The 24988-nt window shown below is 33.9% G+C and overlaps 2 protein-coding genes across 3 annotated transcripts in view; one reads left to right on the top strand and one right to left on the bottom strand.

The window, feature by feature from the left end:
• LOC101893110 (zinc finger protein 2) overlaps positions 1-24988 on the top strand; it is a 674409-nt gene that overhangs the window by 566485 nt on the left and 82936 nt on the right. The window lies entirely within an intron of this gene.
• On the bottom strand, positions 13603-19192 carry LOC131803277 (uncharacterized). 2 transcript variants are annotated; one of them, XM_059124370.1, is made up of 5 exons: positions 19038-19192; positions 18089-18410; positions 17830-17972; positions 13839-14054; positions 13622-13769 (listed from the first exon to the last, which is right to left on the bottom strand). In XM_059124370.1, the coding sequence occupies exons 1-4, from the start codon at positions 19174-19176 to the stop codon at positions 13840-13842; spliced, it is 819 nt and encodes a 272-aa protein (XP_058980353.1). In that variant the 5' UTR covers positions 19177-19192; the 3' UTR covers positions 13622-13769; position 13839. The 2 variants fall into 2 exon arrangements, with proteins under 2 accessions (XP_058980352.1, XP_058980353.1); XM_059124369.1 differs by lacking the exons at positions 17830-17972; positions 18089-18410; positions 19038-19192 and adding an exon at positions 14931-16473 and having other exon boundaries at positions 13603-13769.

The following is a 24988-nucleotide window of genomic DNA, read 5'->3' as shown; positions in this document are numbered from 1 at the left end:
CCGTATCTGGCTACAAAATGCTTACAAAAGATTGCGAACGAGAACATGGAGCGTTATCCATTAGGCTCACAAATGCTGAAAGATAATTTTTATATGGATGACGGTCTCGGCGGTGCAGATAGCCTAAGTACAACTATTGAAATACAAAAGGAGTTAATAACAATCTTGAAACAACACGGCTTCATTTTAAGGAAATTGGTCATCCAATACACCAAGATTGCTGAAGGACATACCACATAGCGATCGAGAAGTGAACCTGGATCTCAACGAATCTCAAACAATAAAGACGTTGGGATTATATTGGATGCCGCAAGCAGATCAATTTTGTGTAAAAACGAACATTGATCATAATGAAATCATATTAAAACGAGTAGTTACGTCTGAACTAGCAAAATTATTTGATCCGCTTGGCTACTTGCACCGATTGTGGTGAAGGCAAAAATATTTATTCAGCAGCTGTGGCAACATACATTAGATTGGGACGAAGCATTACCCGAAAAACTTTGTGCCACTTGGAAAACATTTCGAAGGAAATTGGAAGGTCTCAACAACTTTAAGATACCGCGACATGTATTCTGTGGGGAGATCCCGACGAAAATCCAGTGCATGTGTTTGCCGATGCATCGGAAAGAGCTTTTGGCGCGGCTATTTATATTCGTTTTATTGGAAAATATGGACGAGTAGTTGTACGTCTGATCTGTGCTAAATCCAGGGTAGCTCCTTTGAAAAAACAAACTCTACCACCATTAGAGCTATGTGCCGCAGTGGTAGCAGCTCAACTGGCTACCAGGGTGAAAAATGACCTAAGGCTTCAGAATAATCCGATGTTTTTATGGACTGATTCTGAAATAGTACTCGCCTGGATAAAATCAAGGTCCAACGTATATAAGACTTTTGTGGCTAATAGGGTATCCACCATACAAAACTTAACATTGCCAGAACAATGGAACCACGTTAGGTCAAAAGAAAATCCTGCCGACATTTATCCGAGGACTCTCGCCAGCTGATCTTTCTAAATGCCGATTATGGTTTCATGGTCCAGTTTTTCTTCATGGAAAGGAAGAACTATGGCCGACCAAATTCTCTCCGCAAGAGGATATAACAAATAGCATGGAGTTAAAGACTGCAGCTACGACGTCAATAGTAGCTTCTGACATGCATCTAATACATATGATCGAGCACAAAAATTCATTCAGGAAGTTACAAAGAATTTTGGCATACGTGCTTAGATTCACCAGAAATGCACGTATGCAAAAGGCACACCGGCCTCAACATATAGCAGTGTCTTCCAACGAATTAGACGACTCCCTTCGTCGAATAATTCAAGCCGTACAATCATCCGAATTTGCGGCTGATATCAACGTATTGAAGGCTGAAAAGCAGATTAATAAGCATAGCTCGCTATGCAGTTTATCACCGTTTTTGGATGATGAAGGCATTCTTCGGGTTGGAGGAAGATTGGAACATGCTATGCTACAAATGGATGCGAAACACCAAATGATATTGCCTTATAATGATCTTTTGGTGAAATTGCTATTTAAGACAGTTCATGAAGAAAATAAACATTGTGGAGCTCAAGCCCTGTTAAACGCAATAAGACAGCGATTCTGGCCAATAAAAGGCAAGATAACAGCAAGGTCTACCGTTCAAAGATGCATAAAATGTAATAGAGCGCGACCACAACTGTATCAACAAATAATGGGAAATTTGCCAGCAACAAGGGTAGTTCCTGCTCGACCATTTATCAACTCTGGAGTCGACTACTGTGGGCCATTTTGGATACATTACAAGGTCAGGGGCAAGCGACCACAAAGGCTTATGTCGCTGTATTCTGCTGCTTTGCAACAAAGGCTGTTCATTTAGAGCTCGTATCGGACCTATCAACCGAATCATTCATTGGCGCTCTTAAACGATTTATAGCTCGCAGAGGTCACTGCCAAAATATATATACTGCGATAACGCTACAAACTTTGTGGAGCCAAAAATAGTTTAGAGGAATTATCTGAAACCTTATATTCGGACAAGGCGCAAGAGCTACTTTTATCAGCTGCAAGTTCCAAGGGCATACAGTTCCATTTCATTCCACCAAGAGCTCCGCATTTCGGAGGCTCATGGGAAGCTGCAGTGAAGTCCGCAAAACGTCTCTTGGTCCGTAGTGTTTCAACGGAAACACTTACTCATGAAGAATTAGAGACAATAATAGTAGAAATCGAAGCTATTTTAAATTCGCGTCCGCTCACACCTCTTTCAAACGATCCAGATTGCCTTGAAGCATTGACGCCGGGACATTTTCTAATCGGCGAAGCTCTAACTTCGCAGGTAGATAGTAGAGCAGAAACTTCGAAAACATCCAGGATAACACACTGGAAGTTAATTTCACATATTAAGCACCAATTCTGGAAAAGGTGGTCGAAAGAATACCTACAAGAACTCCAGCAACGTAACAAATGGAGGCAAAGATGCCCAATCTTAGAAAAGGAGATATGGTCATTATAAAGGAAGACAATCTACCTCCAATGAAGTGGCCATTAGGGAGAGTCCTTAACGTATTTTTCGGTGATGACGGAGCTGTAAGAGTTGCTGAAATAAAAACCCCAACCGGAGTATTCAAGCGGGCCATCCATCGACTAGCACCACTGTTTCCAGAAGATCATGATAATGCTATAATTGACAAAGATACAACTCAAGAAAGCACAATTTCCCACAAGAAAAAATCGGTAACAGATGAACATGGAAGAGATGTCATTCCGGCAAAAAGAGTGAGAATTGCAAACAGTCCTATAATACTATCAGTATTATTAACATTGTTCCTAATACCTATGGTCCTGTGCAACAATTTGAAAGTTACACAATTTCACAATAATCCGGGATTATATTTTTTTAAGGGTTAGGAACAATGAAACTGAATACGGCAGAATGGAAGATGTTAGTATATTATGACTTAAAGCCCTTTGTTTCGGAAATAGAGTCATTGGCATCCGGCTTACAAACGTTGCAGCAAATGTGCCATGTAATGCATCAGCATGAGATGTGCAACATTTTTGTAAACAACCTGAAGCAGACGAAAAATGAATTACTACAAGACAAAGAATTATTCATCAACAAACGTGTAAAAAGATCTCCATTCAACATAATTTGGAATATTGCGCACTCACTTTTTGGCGTTCTTGATACGGACTATGCGGAAGAAATGTCAAAGACTATCAACCAGGCAAAAGGCGAACAGGACCACATAATCAGTCTATTGAAAAATCAGACTTCAATAATTGATTCAACTATTAATGTTATAAAACAGGATGAGATTAACACTCATCAAAAATACGGGAGATTTTGAAAATGATTGACAAACACAATAACGATATAGCTGAAGAATCCGCCCAATTCAACAATTCTCAACTGTTTGGACTTCTATCAACGCATTTGATGTTATCCGCAATAAAGCTAAAGAAAACACATGCCGAAATCATTAATGTACTTACTGATACTCATCATGGAAAAATAAGTCCCCTGTTATTGGTTCCTCATCAATTGAAAGAAGAAATTAGTATCAATAAGGCTAATCTTCCAATTTCACATGCTTTGCCAACATCAGGTGACAATTTGATTAAACTTTATAAGCTTATGAGTGTCAAAGGGGCAGTTACAAAATATGAAATCATTTTTGAAGTGAAGATACCCTTAGTTAACCAACAGTTTTTTGAGTTGTTCAAAATAGTTGCAGTTCCAACAATACAAAATGACACCTTAATCGCCATTCAACCAGAAACGGAATACATATCTACCGATGCACATAGAGAAGAATATATTCTTGTCAAATCAGAGGATATTTCAAGCTGCCTCAAACCAAACGATGATGAATTTATTTGCAGAAATCAGCAGTCAAAGCTCAAGAAAATGCACTTGTTAACCCTTGCGAGATCAATATCTTCAAAACCAATCAACTAGCAATTGCCGTCTTCACAAAATTACTGGAAGAGCAGTTTGGAGTCAATTACATCATCAAAATAAATGGATCTTTGCTACTACAGCCGATATTGAATCTTCAATGGTATGCGGATCTGAAACCAACCTCATCATCATTAAAATTCCGGAATAATGGAAATTGGTCCTAACTGCGTAATAAAAAACAAATTTGTTACGATACATGGACATTTTGCAGCTTCCAGTAGTTTACATACATCCTATGTAAGATTGAAAGGCATTCAATATATAAGTCGACAAGAGGAAATTGAAAAGGTTTCAACAAATACCAATACCACCTCTTACAAGATTCATCAAGAAGAATTGGATAATATACAAAAACAGTTGCATGAATCAACTCTAAAACACCTACCACAATTAATACACTCATCAAATCAACATCATCATGCAGTTAGCTACGCATCTTTAGCTTGCTGCATTCTTATTTTACTTGGCCTGCTGAGTTGGAGGATCCACACAAAATTTAAGAAGCCATCTCAATTCATACCTACACAGCTATAAGATCTCATCAATCAACAATCGATGTTACAATGGAGTCATTCCCACATGCATCTAACCCAGGCGCACTCATTACTTGAACAATGTCAACGCGGCGGAGAATGTTAAAACATACATAAATATTTTTTTTTTATTGTTCTATAAACATACTTTAGATTTAATTACCAAAACAAACAATAAATACAAAAATCAAGCACACCTACATATTTATAAGTTTTAAACTGCTTATACAGCATTATTATATCACATATTTGGACTATTTTATTGTTACAGTTAATTTTCTTTATTTTAGTTCATTGGCCATTGGTTCATTCACTTTTGCAATGTTTTTAAGTTTCTTTAACACATTTATTTATTTTGCTTACATAGCATTTAATGTCTACTAGTAGCCGACCTACATTACAATTAATTTATATCAGCATTTATCAATAGCATTTTAATTAATTATGTTAAGAAATTATGTATATAAAGACAGCCAGAAATAAAGAAAATTCAGTCGTCTTTTGTAGTGACTAAACTAAGAGTTTTAATTACTATCTAGGCGGCTTCCTTCAAGTTCATGTGCTTGCAAGGAAATTAATTTGGATACTAAGTGTCAGTTCAAATTTATGTGTTTGAATTGAATCGCACTAGATCCTACTATCAAAACAATACTATTGTAGCTTATTTTAATGTATGTACATTAGTTTGTATTGCAATTCGGCAAGAAGTTGCAAAGCGGGCGGCAAATATTTAAATTCAATTACTTTATTTAATTAATTTAATTCGATTCCTACAATTTTGTGCAGCTTTGCAATATACATTACAAAGATATGCTGTCAAATTCTAACGAGTAAAGTTCTTTGGTTATGCGCCGCTTTGCGACTTCTTGGCATTCTTGTTATTCTTGTTCTTGGATCCACACAGCATCTAGCGCCACATTAAAAAAGGTAAATATTGTTTACAACAATATTATTTAATAAATTGGCAATATTTCTATTGGAACATTTTTTGAAAAATATGTTTTTAGGGTTTTATTCAAACGTCTACCCAAACACGTTTGTAATATATATATATATATATATATATATATATATATATATATATATATATATATATATATATATATATATATATATATATATATATATAGTAATTAAAACTCTTAGTTTAGTCACTACAAAAGACGACTGAATTGTCTTTATTTCTGGCTGTCTTTATATACATAATTTCTTAACATAATTAATTAAAATGCTATTGATAAATGCTGATATAAATTAATTGTAATGTAGGTCGGCTACTAGTAGACATTAAATGCTATGTAAGCAAAATAAATAAATGTGTTAAAGAAACTTAAAAACATTGCAAAAGTGAATGAACCAATGGCCAATGAACTAAAATAAAGAAAATTAACTGTAACAATAAAATAGTCCAAATATGTGATATAATAATGCTGTATAAGCAGTTTAAAACTTATAAATATGTAGGTGTGCTTGATTTTTGTATTTATTGTTTGTTTTGGTAATTAAATCTAAAGTATGTTTATAGAACAATAAAAAAAAATATTATGTATGTTTTAACATTCTCCGCCGCGTTGACATTGTTCAAGTAATGAGTGCGCCTGGGTTGGATGCATGTGGGAATGACTCCATTGTAACATCGATTGTTGATTGATGAGATCTTATAGCTGGTGTAGGTATGAATTGAGATGGCTTCTTAAATTTTGTGTGGATCCTCCAACTCAGCAGGCCAAGTAAAATAAGAATGCAGCAAGCTAAAGATGCGTAGCTAACTGCATGATGATGTTGATTTGATGAGTGTATTAATTGTGGTAGGTGTTTTAGAGTTGATTCATGCAACTGTTTTTGTATATTATCCAATTCTTCTTGATGAATCTTGTAAGAGGTGGTATTGGTATTTGTTGAAACCTTTTCAATTTCCTCTTGTCGACTTATATATTGAATGCCTTTCAATCTTACATAGGATGTATGTAAACTACTGGAAGCTGCAAAATGTCCATGTATCGTAACAAATTTGTTTTTTATTACGCAGTTAGGACCAATTTCCATTATTCCGGAATTTTTAATGATGATGAGGTTGGTTTCAGATCCGCATACCATTGAAGATTCAATATCGGCTGTAGTAGCAAAGATCCATTTATTTTGATGATGTAATTGACTCCAAACTGCTCTTCCAGTAATTTTGTGAAGACGGCAATTGCTAGTTGATTGGTTATTGAAGATATTGATCTCGCAAGGGTTAACAAGTGCATTTTTCTTGAGCTTTGACTGCTGATTTCTGCAAATAAATTCATCATCGTTTGGTTTGAGGCAGCTTGAAATATCCTCTGATTTGACAAGAATATATTCTTCTCTATGTGCATCGGTAGATATGTATTCCGTTTCTGGTTGAATGGCGATTAAGGTGTCATTTTGTATTGTTGGAACTGCAACTATTTTGAACAACTCAAAAAACTGTTGGTTAACTAAGGGTATCTTCACTTCAAAAATGATTTCATATTTTGTAACTGCCCCTTTGACACTCATAAGCTTATAAAGTTTAATCAAATTGTCACCTGATGTTGGCAAAGCATGTGAAATTTGAAGATTAGCCTTATTGATACTAATTTCTTCTTTCAATTGATGAGGAACCAATAACAGGGGACTTATTTTTCCATGATGAGTATCAGTAAGTACATTAATGATTTCGGCATGTGTTCTCTTTAGCTTTATTGCGGATAACATCAAATGCGTTGATAGAAGTCCAAACAGTTGAGAATTGTTGAATTGGGCGGATTCTTCAGCTATATCGTTATTGTGTTTGTCAATCATTTTCAAAATCTCCCGTATTTTTGATGAGTGTTAATCTCATCCTGTTTTATAACATTAATAGTTGAATCAATTATTGAAGTCTGATTTTTCAATAGACTGATTATGTGGTCCTGTTCGCCTTTTGCCTGGTTGATAGTCTTTGACATTTCTTCCGCATAGTCCGTATCAAGAACGCCAAAAAGTGAGTGCGCAATATTCCAAATTATGTTGAATGGAGATCTTTTTACACGTTTGTTGATGAATAATTCTTTGTCTTGTAGTAATTCATTTTTCGTCTGCTTCAGGTTGTTTACAAAAATGTTGCACATCTCATGCTGATGCATTACATGGCACATTTGCTGCAACGTTTGTAAGCCGGATGCCAATGACTCTATTTCCGAAACAAAGGGCTTTAAGTCATAATATACTAACATCTTCCATTCTGCCGTATTCAGTTTCATTGTTCCTAACCCTTAAAAAAATATAATCCCGGATCATTGTGAAATTGTGTAACTTTCAAATTGTTGCACAGGACCATAGGTATTAGGAACAATGTTAATAATACTGATAGTATTATAGGACTGTTTGCAATTCTCACTCTTTTTGCCGGAATGACATCTCTTCCATGTTCATCTGTTACCGATTTTTTCTTGTGGGAAATTGTGCTTTCTTGAGTTGTATCTTTGTCAATTATAGCATTATCATGATCTTCTGGAAACAGTGGTGCTAGTCGATGGATGGCCCGGCAAGAAGTTGCAAAGCGGGCGGCAAATATTTAAATTCAATTACTTTATTTAATTAATTTAATTCGATTCCTACTATTTTGTGCAGCTTTGCAATATACATTACAAAGATATGCTGTCAAATTCTAACGAGTAAAGTTCTTTGGTTATGCGCCGCTTTGCGACTTCTTGGCATTCTTGTTATTCTTGTTCTTGGATCCACACAGCATCTAGCGCCACATTAAAAAAGGTAAATATTGTTTACAACAATATTATTTAATAAATTGGCAATATTTCTATTGGAACATTTTTTGCAAAATATGTTTTTTAGGGTTTTATTCAAACTTCTAAACAAACACGTTTGTAATATATATATATATATATATATATATATATATATATATATATATATATATATATATATATATATATATATATATATATATATATATATATATATATATGTCAAATGCTTTGTTTGGGGACACCAATTTTTTTAACTTTTTAACCCATTTTTAGTATAATTAGGGCCTTCCTCAGCTACATTTAATAATTATTAGGTAATTTTCCCGAAAACTTTTGATTTGCAACATATTTTTTACATAACGACTACTTTGAGGTCATCATATATGTTGTAGCTCCTTTCAGACACTGTCCCCAAAATGCACACGGCGTATATTTTGTTGTGGGTTGCCACCACGTTGTCAAGTATATTCAACACAACTTAACGCCGTTGCATGATAACCGGACGTCCTTTGGGAAAACTGCAAATATAACATGAGCAACATACACATATATTCCTAAAAAAAACCCTGAGTTTAAAACATTTTTTTTTCTTAAAAAAGTTCGCTTCAGGAAAAAATTTTTTCAGGAGTTCAAAAATTTCGCTGAGAGCAACATCTTCTTCTTGAAGTTTGAGGACAAAATATACATAAACAAGTTAAAAAGTATCAGTCGGATTTGCCGACAGATTAATACCCTCAGCCTAGGTCTACATTATTAAAATATGTTAAGACTTGTGTTCTGTGGTTTTTCAATATATCGAACCATTATAGAGGGATATCCAGAAGATCAATATTGTTCATTTCGCATGTGACCTAATATAAAGGAATTCCAACATTTAATATGTTAAATATGGAAAATGTTGAACTTTTGTGGGGAAGGAAGAAATAGCAGACAGATGTCTCTAAGAAAATTGTAGACTTCTTTCGCATGCGAGTTATATATATTCAGAATGTTCATACTTTATGAGGGAAGTACCAGAAGGAGTAAGCAGACGTTTTGCATTTAATGAGACTCAGAAGGAGTGGGCTCAGATATATTGAAACATAATATGTTTGAAGGGCATCGCTGACTCGTTGCGCATGTTTAAGAGGTTATATTTATTAAATATTTTGAACTTATGTGAGGAAGGTACTAGAAAGAGTAGTCCGCTATTTTCGATATTCCCATCAGGTATTTTGTGTAAATGTATAGAAAAAAAAATCGGATTATTATATATTATTCAAAATGTTTGCCTTTGTGGGGGAGGTACCAGAAGGAGTGGTCCGCTATATTCCATTTTTACACAAGATGTTACAATGGTAGAACTATTTGTAAATAATCGGATGATTAAATTTTGATCATTTTTTGTGGAGGGGAGGTGCTTACCAAAAGAAGTGGTTCGCCATAGTCCACTAGATTTTATAATGGTAAAAATATTGGTATGTGTGATATTTGATGAAAATGAAAATTAGTTATTCCAAATTTTGACCCTTTGTGGGGGAGGTACCAGAAGGAGTGTCTCGCTATACTCCATCTTTACACCAGACTTTGTAATGGTAAAAATATTGATACGTGTGAAATTTGATGAGAATCCGATATACATTTCGCATTCTATGAGCGTTTAGTTATTCCAAATTTTGACCCTTTGTGGGGGAGGTACCAGAAGGAGTGCTCCGCTATAATCCATTTTTACCCCAGACTTTGTAATGGCAAAAAAATTGGTATGTGAAAATTGGTGTGTGAAATTTGATGAGAATCTGATGTATTTTTCGTATTTTTGAATGTCTTAGTTATTGCAAATTTTGACCCTTTGTGGGGGATGTACTAGAAGGAGTGGCTTGCTATACTCCATATTTACACCAGACTTTGTAATGGTAAAAATATTGATATGTATGAAATTTGTTGAGAGTCCGATGTATATTTCGCATTCTATGAGCATTTTAATTGTTTCAAATTTGGGCCCTTTGTGGGGGAGGTACTAGAAGGAGTAGTTCAATCTTGTCCATTCTCGCACCTAATCTTGGGGTAATGCAAATATTACGATTTGCAAAGTTTGAAGAAAATCAAATAATCCGTTATCTTTATATGCGGTGAACTATTTTCAATGAAATTTTTGAACATTTGTGGGGGAGGTACCAGAAGGAGTGGACCGATATTCCCCATCTCCGAACTCGATCTAAGTTTGACAAAAATATTACGATGCACCAAGTTTGGACCAAATCGGATACTCCCTTCGAGAGTTATCGTGCCCACCAGCCAGCCAGACAGACGGACATCGCTAGATCGACTCCAAATGTCCTGAAACGGATTTGGTCCAAAGAGACCTAGGGTCTAAAACCGTTATTTCAACTAGGCACGTTTTGACCGTATCAAATGATATATACCCTCTTTAGCCATATGACTGAGGGTATAAAAATGTACGTTTGAGGAAAACATATTAACAGAAGTAAGCAAAGGCTATAGGAAGACGGGGCCTACCACGTCATACCATGCACCATTACTTCCGTACATTGACGATTAAAAAACTATAAACATAAATAAATGAATGCATTAGACTGTAAATCTATCATCGATATTTGGCATCCATTTATAAGCCAAAAGTTCCTTTTCCAAATATAACTCACAAATTGTATCCCCTGAAAACAAGAAAGAAAAGGGTCAGTCGGCTAAACGACTGGGATATACCCTCAGCATTAGTCTGAAAAATGACTAATATAACGACCATAAGCAAAAAAGTTAAAATACTCATAAAAAGCGGTCCCGTTAAAGGATCAAATACTAAAATATGGACCTACGTCCATAATATTTTAATGACATTTTTGTTGACTCCTTAGCATATCAGAGTCCAAATACGGCTTAGTAAGTCGAAAAGCGTTGGTTAACACATGAAAATACTTAAAATAGGGAGGTATCTTAAATTGGGAGCTTTACAAAAATCAAGGCCTATATGAACATTTTTTTCTAGAGATGTTTATTGTCCTCTAAAAACCTAGGATGTATATTTACTTGTTACTAGGTCAGCAAAATGTTGCAAAAACTTCTAAATATATAAAATAGGGCGACACCTAAAATGGGGGCCAATTCAATTATGGACCTAAGTCCATACTTTTTAACGGAAGCGTGTTTAGTCCATTGGGAACCCTAATGGTCAAAATAGAACAGTTTTCGTTGACATATGAATCAAAAATCCTAAAAATCGGGCGGTATCGTTGTGTGGGGTCAAAATAGAACTGTTTTCATCGAAAAATGAAGCTAAAATCTCTAAAATACTGAAAATAGGGCAGTATTGTTGTGTGGAGGATATGTCAAAACGTGGACCGATATTGGGCATTTTCAAACTTAAACTAAGTTTGGACAAAAAACTACCGTGCACCAAATTCGGGCCAGATCGGGCAGACACACGGACGGATATGGCTAAATCGAATCCAAATTGCCTGAAACGGATTTCGTCTTAGCATATGTGGTGTCTAAAACCATTATTTCGAGTAGGCACATTCTCATCGTATCAGGGTTTATACGATATACCTTCTGTAGGCAAAATGATGACATAGACTTATATATAGTTTAGTGAAAGAGTTGCAATGGTAGAAATTGGTGTCCTGATCACAGGAAAGGCTACCCGGGTATTTGACACAAAAGTTCGGGTTAAAAAACCAGTTTTCCGGAACTGATTACTTCAATATGGGTATCGTTGGAAAGCTTATGAAAATAACTTGTGAACAAGAAGTAAAATGTGGCCAAAGGTCGACCACCTGAAAAAAAGGGTGTTGGGTATGAAAATCAAGTTTGAAGACAACATATTCTTTAAAAATCGATATTTCAGGAAAACATATTCCTTAAATATCCACTCCACTTTAAATGTCAAATTACAGCCCATTTTGTGGTTAAATGTGCTCACAGACTGTAAGATACTTAAGATTTTTTTGGGCGCGTTATGAACTATTCAAAATATTGGACTAATAGATTGCAAAATGCAAATATGCACACATACACTTTGGCGCGCTTTCTGGGGTCTATGGCAAATTTTGGACCTATGTCCACAAGTTTTGACTGGAATGTTGTAGACTCATGAAACCTTAACTATTTAACTTACCCATGTCGAATTGTGCTCCCCCCAAATGTAAAAATTAGCATTTCTAACTTCGTCGCTTTTTAAGACGTATGGGGGGCTACACCAAAATTTGGACATATGTTGCTAAGTAGACCCCTTTAATGCAAAATTAGAGTCCACGCGACAATAATAAACGGGCATGTAGACCCAAGAAACCTTGAATTTCAAATAACAGACAATCTTCTTTAATTAGAAGGCTACTAATACTTTGTTCTTCTGCAAAAAAGACGACTTACGTTTTCCTCTCTATATAATACGATTAAACTTTTTCTTCTGTATATAATATGACTTTTGTTGTCGTCTTCTGTAATGAAGACTGTCTACGTTTTTTCTTCGTTATAGAAGGGGCCTAAGTAAAAATTTTCTAACCTGCCTTGATTTTAGTGTCTACTTTCTTATCGTTATGACAAACATCTCCGCCAATGATGTTTTACTCCCTGTCCTTTGATTTACTATGTTTTCTGTGGTAGAGAAATATTAAGCATGAAAATTGGGATCCAAAAAATCATTTTTCTGAAGAACTTAGGAATTACTGTCAATTCAATGTTCTTCAACCTTCTCATGAAATTATTATTAGGATAATAATTTAGGATTAGGATAATCAAATGAATTTTGATCCGCGTGAAGAAAAGTAGTGTAGGTTATCAGTAGACAACGGAATTTTATTTTTATTATGAATTAGGCTCAAGTTTTGGGACGGAGCATTTTTTGATTCTAAGTAAATTGTTATAGAAACTGATTGTACAGTAAGAAATTCCAAACTTTTATATATTTTTTGCTGGGAAAAATACTTAAAAAATCAACACTTAAAGGTAACAAAATAAAAGTTCTCAAATATACAGTAGACTCTCACAATTTCTAATGATGGATTTTGCTCTATTTATCAGTTCCTGAATAATAAAATATGTGAAAATCAACTGTATATATTGTAATTGTCAGTTGTTCATATAAACACTATGTTTATTGCAAACATAAATTTAAACAAATTAATTTAATTTAAAAGAAACGTGTAAAATTTATATGATGATTTATATAAAGTGTTTTCTTTCGATATTATTAAATATTTTATATATTTATAATACAGTTAGAGTTATAGTGCAAATTTATTACAATCTTAATTTTAAATAAACATTTGAAGTTTTTATATTCGTGTATATAAATAAAGCGGTTTGTATTAAATTATATGACTTTTTTTTATATAAGTATACATTTATAATTATATTATAATGTGTATAATAATTTACTACAAGACCTAATGGAAAAATTGTTGGTCACATATTTTGTATCTACAATATGAAATTAATACAAGATTTAGTGCACATTGTGCATATATTAATTTAACAACATTGCATTGTAAAATAACTACCCGAAAAGGGTTTTGGAAAATTATTGTTGAAGAGATTGCTGTAATGAAAGAAAAATTTCATCATTAATATCTTTATTAAAATCATTAATATCATCATTAATATCAACCTTAATTTTTTTTGCCTTTTTTCCTTTTGTTGTCTATAAACGTTTTTACTTGTGCTGGGGTTCTGCAGCATAGCACTTCATTTTCAGACACGACCCTCATGCACTCCTTGAGAGATGGCAACTTTTCCATTGAAGAAATATCCCCAAATTCAGCAGTCAAAGCTTCTTGCTCATCGATTGTCCACCGGCATTTTTTTGTTTTTCCGCAAGAAGTATCTGTAAAAATTACACAATAATCATTTCATAAGCCTAAAACAGATGTAACAAACATCCTATTTAATAATGTCAAATGAAAATGAATGCGAACAAAAGATTAAAGTCGTTTAAGAATATAACAGTTTTATCTTTCTTCATTAGCATTCATTTTTTTCGGCATAGCACAGTGAAAATTGCACACGAAAAACCTGATCAAAACCAAATGCAATATAAATTATGCAAACAAATATGTACTCCAAATTTATTTTTGATTAGAAAATCTAATATAAAAATATTTAAAACAAGTAATGTACTCTGTTCATATATATTGGAAACAACTAACCGATTTAAAATATAATAGAAAAAATAGTTTGTATTGGCCTTGTTCCAGAACCTGCAAGAATCTACTAGTTTTGCAATTTTTTCCGATATCGTAAAGAGGAAATCGGTTAAGGTAGTAAAAACTTTAACATTCCTGCATTTCTGGAACAGACCAATTATTATTGCATTTGTGATTAATCTGTAAAATGTCAAATCGGCCATGATATCAAATCTTTACTGGATTATAAATAAGGCAATTTGGGGAGTTTGAAAGTGCCGGTAGCATAATCTAAAAAAATATTTGTACTGTTTAAATAATTTTGTGAGTGGACCAAAAAGGCCACATTAATACTCAGTAGGAGGGTTAAGTGAAATGAAATATAAAATCAGGAATACAAAAAAAAAATTAAAGCTAGATCATAATGCATTTGATTTTGGTCATGGTTTTCGGTAAATTAACCACTGTGTATTTTGAAACATAAGTCTACGCAAGCTTAGTTATAGTTTCTACTCAATATACTTACTATCAAGTTTCTTATTGTAGGTACTACTAGTCTTCCTTCTTATTATACTTACTACTAATTTTCTTTTTTACCAAATTTGCGCCATATGTAATATTATCTGATTCATCAGATGATGACTCAGATTCGGAAGATATGTTTCCACGAAGATTATCAAAACTATTATTTTCGGAGTTTTCCTCATTCCTACAACCAGCAGCTGACAGCAAAATCTTGGACACTGTAGTGATTTCCGCCATTGGTACCGATACTCTATAAATACTTTTGTGTATATCCTTATGGTGCCCAAGAAAATTTGCTAGCTTATCCACTGTGGCTTCTTCAACGTTTAGCAAAGCTGTATACGTTGCTATATGCTTCCTTAATTTAGTTCCTCTTAATGTGTGAGGAATAGTAGCCCCACACTCTAAGGCAAACTTGCGTAATAACGGGCAAGCTCTTATATATTTTTTTGATATTCCTGATGATCCGGGAGCCGAGAAAATATAGTGATTTGATTTCGGGATTCCGGCACTGTTGCGATGCTTTAATATAAGGTCAACTGCCTTTCTACTTAAAGGATCCAGCAATATGCTGACAGTACGTCCTAATTTGCCTCTTAGGGTAATTCTTACATACTGTTTAGCGAATTCAAAAGATTGGTTAGAAATATTATCAATAAATCCAGCTTCTATATTGTCAGTAATAGTTTCCTTCTTATTGTAGTTTTCAATAGTTATTCTCTCGATCTCACCGGCTCGTCGTCGATTGAACACTTGTAGACATATTAGAGTAGTTTCCAAAAGATTTTTCCAATCATCAAAGATAAATTGTTTAGTTAATGTAGCTATAGAATATACCATTTTGGTTCTTAGAAAATCATAAAGTTGTTTGATATCTTTTTTGTTTGGCAAATCTTCCTTCTTAGATCTTTTTTTGTTTTCTCTATCTTCAATAGCTGTTTTATTTATTTGAGTGGGAGTCTCTTCAACCCACAATGAAACAAAATTGTCCAAAAGGTCTTTCATATCAATATTTTGATTTTTTATGAACTCATTCTTTTGTATGTTCGCACATTTTTTTATCAAACCAGATAAGTTGGTGGCAACTGCTGGAGTAGAAAACCCCCGACCAAACTCCCACTTTGCAGTTTTGCGTAATGCTTCAATTGTCATATCAAACAAATGTGGCTTAAAAATTTCCTTCAACTCCTTTATTTCAGGATGTAATTTTATGCACTCAATTTTGAATCGACCCAAGAGTCTCATGTTCGCTCGGATTTGATCATGGTGGTGAATATCAGGTAACTTTTCGGATAACCTGTTGCCGTATCTAATTATTAGTTCGTCATACCGAATGGCCTGTGTAATTTCATCGTTTCGTAGAACGGGAAAAATCGCTGTTTTCATTTCTGTGTTTGCCAATTCGTGTACGTATTGAGTGATTTTCCTACCTTCAATGAAATTGTTCCGTTTATTTTTTTTATTAGAGCATTTACTAATATGAGTTCTTGCCGAAGTGATGCTATAATACCCTTTACAGTGGACGCAGCATACGTAGTGGTCTGCTTTATGGTATGCTTCTGATTGTTGTCGTCTTGTAACGATAAGTGAACCTGTATTTTTATCATTATGTATATTATGTATAAAATCTCCTTCTTTTCGGAGCTTATCAAATATTTCTCTGCGTTTTCGGTTTCCTTTTGATAAGGCCATTGCCATTTTAACCATATTCTCCTTTTTGTGCCTCAAACAAAAGTGTCGAGCAATCTTACATTGTAAGGTTTTGCAGAACACACAGAAATGTTGCTTTGATTTTTGCTTCGAAAATGGTACTGTCAAAACATCGACTTTTACTGGTTTAGGTATAACCTCTATGAAGGAGCTCACATTTGTGCTATTGTTGTTGTTGCTAGAATCGGGGGGTAGAAATTCTGACGTAGAGTTTCCTGGCAAAGTTTCGATTGTAGAATTTATTGTGCTTATATCCGTAAAACCTACACAGTCACTGGTTTCTTGTGGTTCAATTGCCGTTGAGTTTTTGAAGTGGAATTGATCTGTAGTCCGCATTTCAGGGGACTTTCTATTAGATATTACTCTCCATGACGATTCTTCTAATCTGTCCAATGCCAATAGCGGCGACCTAATTCCGCTAGTTGATCCTGTTTCCTGTAGTTTTTGTGGTTTTTTTACGGATGTGTAACCAGAAACGTTGTGTATTACCATACCATTTGAGTCAGGTGGTAGACAATCGGACGAAAAGTCTTCTGATTGAGTTTCAATTGTAGAATTTATTTTGCTTGCATCCGTGGTATACAAAGTATTATTGGTTACTTTGGGTTCAATTGTGGTCGAGTTTTTTATACAGCTAAGGTCAATATTCTGCATTTCTATATATTCTTCAGGATAATTTCTATTAGATATAGTGCACAAAGACGATTCTTTTAATATGTCAGCTGATGACAATGGCTGCGACTTTTCTATTCCTTGTTCTTTTCGTGGGGTTTCTTCAGATAACCCCAAAGAATTAATTGCTACAGTTTCCCAAACTTCGTTTTCTGGTTCATCAGTTGTTGACCTCTCCCATTCAGTGCATATTTCCACAGTAAAACCTTGAATATATGCTTTAGATGGACAATTTAAGTCCATTGATTTTTCTAATAGCTCTGTTGATGAACAAATTTCTGATGGATCTGAATTATTTTTTGATTTTTCTTCCGATTTACTATTTTTGATGTCCGGCGGTAAAATTGCATTTTCTTTTATTTGCTTTTGTTTAAAAAGTTGTAATTTGTCATCTACAAAAATATACTATGTTAAAACTTTCCCCAAATATATATTTCTATATTTGAAATCAAATTTGATTCCAAAAAAACAATGCTAGGACTAATTAATAACTTCATCATCACCATGATTTTTCAATAAACAGTAATTATATCTATTATAAAAATTATATAGCTATTTTTGTTAACTTACCGCTAGTCGAAATTAATTTAGCTGCATATTTTCCGCCTTTACATTTCACCACACACGTACCTCCTTGGATTTGTGTTATAGATTTGGAATTTACGACACAAAATTCTGAATCGTCATATGTGATCAAGGAGAATTTAAATAATCTATAATAAAAAAATATTTAGTGTCAATTATTTTTGATAGATATTTTTAGTTTTATTTTTAAAACTTTTCTTTCTTCTCCCATAAACTTATGGTTTTTTAGGCTAAGTATGCTTACCTTGATAAATCAAATTGTCCTCTTGATATAGTTTCAAAAGATGAAAAATCTGTCGTATTATTCTCTTCCGAATCCGATGCGTTATTTTCACCATGTATAGTGACTGAAGATATAGGCTCTTTATCTGATCTGTTTGATCCTAGTGGAGGTAGATTTTTTATATACTCTTTCATGTATAACATTGTCGACGGTGAAATATTTTGATAAGCACGACCACGGCTCGCAGGAATTCTTGGTGCTATTTGTGTTTCTTGATTCTCCGCGTTTATTGTCCCCATTAAATTCTCACTTTGTTTCTTCTCTTCAAGATTTTCTTTATTATCTATGAAAATTAATGTATTAATATTTTAGTCCTGGTAACGTTCTAATATAAAATCTAACTCTAATGTATTCTACGGAACTCTACAAAACTCCGACGGATATAATCTTGAGTTTTACTTAATTCGGTTAGTAAGTAAAACATTTTCCTTTGACGCTTTTTAGACTTTTACAGTCATATTGTTTCTTGTGTTTAATTATGAAAAAATGGCGCCTGTGATGCTTTAAGTTTATTTTTATTTATTTTTTGGACAAAGTAGCACGATCTAAATGATCGTTTTTCTATTTTGTGACCAAATTTGTTCCAGAAATTTTACAAATATTTTTGGAAATAAAATAAGACCAATATTTATAAAATTCCGACGCGGGTTTGAAAATTATATTATTTCTTATTCACCTGCTGTGATTTTTTTCTTAAAAATCATTTTTGCATATTTTAGCAATCATTTTTCATACCCTTTGCATGCTGACAAGGACATGCGATGAAAAAAAGTTATTATCATGATTTCACAATATACAGGCATGTCATGGAAACTAATGTGTTGCATAGACACATAATTTATATTCTTATTTAAAAAAAAACGGCTTAGTTATTTGAATATGTTTTGTATATTAAATTGTATTAACTTACCGTCAGCTTTAATGAAAATTGCGGAGTACGAACAGCCTTTATACTTTACAATACAATTGTCGGAATTGTGATGCTTCACGTCTTTTGTTTTGACAACATAGAAGTCACCGTCATTGTCAAACTTTACTAGGGAAAACATGTTGAACTAAAAAAAACTTTCAACGAAATTTTAAAAAATTAACTAATAAAATAAAAGTTTTAAGTTTTGTTTTATTATTATTTTACATCTATTGAAGAATACGTAAAATTAAAGTAAAAAAAAATTGGGACTAATAATTATTATAGATTCATTTTCAAATACGCGTCTTCAATCTTTTCTTCCTTTACAAAAAATAATTTAACGATAAAATATGCTAAGCAGAGCTTAAACATACTCTGTGTTTCTTGCACGAATTCGATCGGAAAGCGAAACTGGAGTAATCGCTCTCACTTTTTGACCGCTTCCTCGAGCGAGTTATAATCGCTCGCAAGCAAATCGGAACTCTGAATTAAGCAAAAGTAAAAAAATTCCGATTTGAATTCATTTTCACCCAATATGGCTAAGTCCATATACTTTTGGGTCCACTGTTGTCCCATTTGGAGGTGTGAGATTTCTGAATTCGCCATCAAAATTGGGATTAGACCACCCAATCTATTATTCCCTAAATATATTCCAACGTCAGAAAAAAATGCGATTTGTAGTCACCCAATATGGCTAAGTCCATATACTTTCGGATTTTCAACACTACTCCTTCATTTACTATTAAATTATACCTTATATAGTACTTTTCCAACAGTAATGATACCCTTTTTTCAAAACATTTCCATATATCCATCTAACACAACATTTCGATTTGCATCTCTACCATATTCAGTACTTTTGCAACTCTTATGATACTCCTTTTCCAAAAGATCTCTACCTTTCCACCCTAACACAAAATTACGAATTTCCACCTCTACTCATTATATTTACGTTCGAATTGTACATTATTAAGTACTTTTTTGTCAATTATGGTACTCGCTTTTTAAAAATCTCCATATATCCACCCACCTTTCTCTACTCAACAATTATATCCTATTTAGAAGTATTCCAACACTTATTGCTCTTTTTCCAAAACTTCTTTATATAACTATAGAGAGCTTTCCATTATTGATTCTCATACCAAATTCGACGATTCTAGATCCATTCATTCATAACATACGAATAGTAACATTTAAAGTACATATTAGAAGTTTTCGTACCCTTTTGGTACAAATTTCCAAAAACGATTTGTCACATCTATCCTACACACCATCGGTGACGCTGAATCCAAATTGCAGAGCTGTAGCCGAACTTTTAATACCCTCCATCATTTAGAAGGAATTTGAAATTTTAAAAAATCCGTCGAAAAATAAAGCTAAAATGAAAAAATACTGAATATCGGGAGATACCGTTATATGGGGGCTAAGCGAAGATGTGGACCTGCATAGATAGGTTGTAGTACCCATTGCGAAAATTAAATACGAAATTTGAAACAATTCCGGTGAAAAATGTCGCTAAAATCATCAAAATACCGAATATCGGGAGGTACCGTTATATGGGGGCTATCCGAAGATGTGGATCTGCGTAGATATTTTACTGGCATAGGTTGTAGTACCCATTGCGAATATTAAATGCGAAATTTGAAACAATTCCGGTGAAAAATGTCGCTAAAATCACCAAAATACCGAACATCGGGAGGTACCGTTATATGGGGGCTATCCGAAGATGTGGACCTACATAGACCATTTTCTGTCATAGGTTGTAGTACCCATTGCGAAAATTAAATACGAAATTTGAAACAATTCCGGTGAAAAATGTCGCTAAAATCATCAAAATACCGAATATCGGGAGGTACCGTTATATGGGGGCTATCCGAAGATGTGGATCTGCGTAGATATTTTACTGGCATAGGTTGTAGTACCCATTGCGAATATTAAATGCGAAATTTGAAACAATTCCGGTGAAAAATGTCACTAAAATCACCAAAATACCGAACATCGGGAGGTACCGTTATATGGGGGCTATCCGAAGATGTGGACCTACATAGGCCATTTTCTGTCATAGGTTGTAGTACCCATTGCGAAAATTAAATACGAAATTTGAAACAATTCCGGTGAAAAATGTCGCTAAAATCATCAAAATACCGAATATCGGGAGGTACCGTTATATAGGGGCTATCCGAAGATGTGGATCTGCGTAGATATTTTACTGGCATAGGTTGTAGTACCCATTGCGAAAATTAAATACGAAATTTGAAACAATTCTGGTGAAAAATGTTGCTAAAATCATCAAAATACCGAATATCGGGAGGTACCGTTATATGGGGGCTATACGAAGACGTCGACCTATATGGCCCATTTTCAATACCAAAAGTCCTGCACACATTATATACATCTGAGCAAAATTTCATCAACCTATGTCATTTCGTTCGGAAGCTAGAGTGATTTCCACAGACGGACGGACATCGATAAATCGACATAGAATTTTACGCTGATCAAGAATATATATACTTTGTGGGGTCTAAAATGTATATTTCGAGGTGTTACAAACGGAATGACAAACTTAATATGCCCTCCATACTATGTATGGTGGAGGGTATAATAATGCATATATAAGTGCATGGACTCCCGCAAACACAAAGATATAAATAAGACTTATGAGCAGGGCACCCGGTTTGTGATATTCTGGTCAGGTGCAGCTCCAAATAATTTACATTTATTTTTGTCCTATATGAGGTCGCAACTTTTCAGCCGATGTACTCTATTTTCAACCAAAATTATTGGTCACCGAAAGTATATGGGAAATAACCATATGCATTTTTAAGAACAACACAACAGTTTTTTGTTTCTTTTAAGAACAATAATCCAAAATTTTTTATCACTGTTTTATAACATAATTTGGATGTTATTGATAAATTGATCAAAACACACATTAATACGCAAAAAGCAAAAAAGTTTGTACTCAAATCATGAATTTCAATAAACTCTTGAAGACAAGCAGCATATGGGCACTCGTCACTTCCATGATTTTCTTCTTTTGATCCAATGATTTCAGGTACTCCAAGCGAAGTGTTTCTTAAATTCCGCACAATTGTAGGTAGTTTTTTAAACATGAAAAAATCTGCAAAAGTAAAATGTTTAATAATTGCAAACGATGATCTACGAACATGTACTTACACTTTCCATTGAATTTTGATGAACTGAGCTTCCTGGCATTTGATTTCATTTTACTCCTCAGGTAAGCAAGTTTTTTCATTGTGAGAAATACTGCAAATGGTCAATATTTTCCAAACATTATCTATTTACGTTGATTTTGTTCTAATGTTAAAATAAAATTATTGTATAGGGAACACGAAATTGATTTTGTTCTTTGTTTTGCTATTTAATTCGATTTTGAGTAACAGGGATATGTAAATATATTTTCGACATAATGTAGCACGACCAATGACATCAACGATCACCGTTTGTATGTTTGATGCAGGGCCGCGGTTACATAATGTTGTGTCGAAAGTCGATACAATCTCAAAATCGAATCGATAAATAGCAAAAGAAGAGAACAAAATCAATTTATTGCTCCCTATACAATAATTTTATTTGAAAGGGCGCGAAGTAACAAACAAAACATTGGAACAAAATATACGTAAATGGATAACGTTTGAAAAATATTGACCATTTACAGTGTTTTTCACAATGAAAATCTTGCTTACCTGAGGAGTAAAATAAAATCAAATGCCAGGAGGCCCAGTTCATCGAAATTCAAATGGAAAATTTAAGTGCATGTTCGTAGATCATCGTTTGCAAATATTAAGCATTTTTCTTTTGCAGGTTTTTTATATTTGTTAAAAACTACCTACACCTTGTGCGGAATTTAAGGAACACTTCATTAATGTGTGTTTTGATCAATTTTTAAATAACATCCAAATTATGTTTTAAAAACAGTAATAATATTTTATGAATATTTATTAGTAAAATAAAACCAAAAATTTTTGTGTTGTTTTTAAAAATGTATATGGTTATTTCATCTATTCTTACGGTGACCAACATTTTTGGTTGAAAATAGAGTACATTTAGACATCGACTCAAAAGTTGTGACCCCATGTAGGACAAAAATAAATGTAAATTATTTGGAATAGTGGAAAGCCTACCTGTCTGGCACGGATTTAAATTCGTGACCAGAATATCACAAACCTCTCTCTATGAGGTTTTGAATGTCGCGCAGTACGAACTCCGCGATAAGAGTCGGCCTATATATGGATCGTGTGCACTGATCATAAGAGTGAATGCACTTATATGTGCATTATTTTGTTTGATTGAATTTAGCCTTGCCTGGTCCCAATTACCCCAAATGCAGCTGTTATTAAAACTTAGTTCAACAAGTTTCCTTTTCTGCCTAAGTGTTAAAATCGAAACTTTAATAGAAAGTGTTTTTATACCCTCCGCCATACTATGGAGGGTATATTAAGTTTGTCATTCCGTTTGTAACTCCTCGAAATTCTCATGTTAGACCCCACAAAGTATATATATTTTGGATCAGCGTAAAATTCTAAGTCGATTTATCGATGTCCATCTGTCTGTCTGTTGTAATTACGCTATCATTCGAACGAAATGACATAGAAGGCTAAAATTTTGCACACATGTTTATTTTGTCAGTAGGCATGTTAAGTTCGTAAATGGGCCATGTCGGCCCACGTTTTCGTATAGCTCCCATATAACTGTACCTCCCAATATTCGGTATTTCGATGATTTAAGCTACATATTAACCGGAACTGTTCCAAATTTCGTATATGAAGTTCGGAATAGGTTCTACAGCATATGACACAAAATTGCACATTCAGGTCCACGGCTTCGTATAGCACCCATATAACGGTACATCCCGATATTCGGTATTTTGATGATTTTAGCAACATTATTAACCGGAACTGTTCCAAATTTCGTATTTGAAGTCCGAAATGGGTATTACAGATAGAAAGATAGAAAATTGCCTATGCTGGTCCCCGTTTCCGTATAGCCCCCATACATCGGTACCTCCCGAATTTCGGTATTTTGAAAGTTTCTGCCACAATCAACATTGATAAACATAGTGGTTAAGGGTATAAATAGTTCGGCACGGCCGAAATTACTACTTACTGTCTTAACGATTTTCTTCATTTAAAAACTCACCTGCGCTTCTATGACTTTAAACAAATCAACATAGTGGACAACGAGAACCATCAATAAAAAAGAGGACACATAAAGTACGTTAATAAAATATGGAACGCAAACCAAAAAAAGTACTGTTCACTATAATAGAGTAAACTTATGATGCAAGTAGGCTTTAATAATCCAAAATGTTTAATAAAAAAAGATACATAACTATTTTTCAATAATAAAAACGCTAACACTGCAATAAATGAAAAATTTTACCTATTTTCATCGTGTAATGTGATGTGTGCCGCTTTATATCTACTTAAACTATTTATACCCTACACCACATAGTGTTAGTTTGTAACTTCGGAGAAGATACATAGGACTGTCCTTAAATGTCAGACTGTCTTTAAATACCAGAATTGCAGGCTACATTTTGAGTTTTTTTCTGAAATTTTCAAGCTGTCCCCACTCTTCAACATTAACCGCCTGGGCCGCCCTTGTGTATAGAACTAAAATCATTTCAATCCAATGAATTGTATTAATTTTCAAATCTTTTAATAATCAATTTATGAAAATAAAAAGTCCGAACACCAAAAATTGAAACAAAATCTAATTATTTTGAATTGAAGGAGCGCCAGACATTATTTAATCACACACGCACACAAAGGGTTCATCGACAGCAGCAGTTTGGCAGTAAATGTATGGGCCGCTTACAAAGCATACAAATATTGAAAACAAAAAAAAAAAAAAAAAACATGACAAAAAAGGGTTAATTATGGCAAATGATTCATAAACACTCACACACTTTTCATTACAATTTTCCC

Source organism: Musca domestica, unplaced genomic scaffold (assembly GCF_030504385.1).
Source record: "Musca domestica strain aabys unplaced genomic scaffold, Musca_domestica.polishedcontigs.V.1.1 28, whole genome shotgun sequence".
In the NCBI taxonomy this organism is placed as follows: domain Eukaryota; kingdom Metazoa; phylum Arthropoda; class Insecta; order Diptera; family Muscidae; genus Musca; species Musca domestica.
The sequence above is the reverse complement of the archived record's forward strand: the minus strand, read 5'-3'. Positions and strand labels throughout refer to the sequence as shown.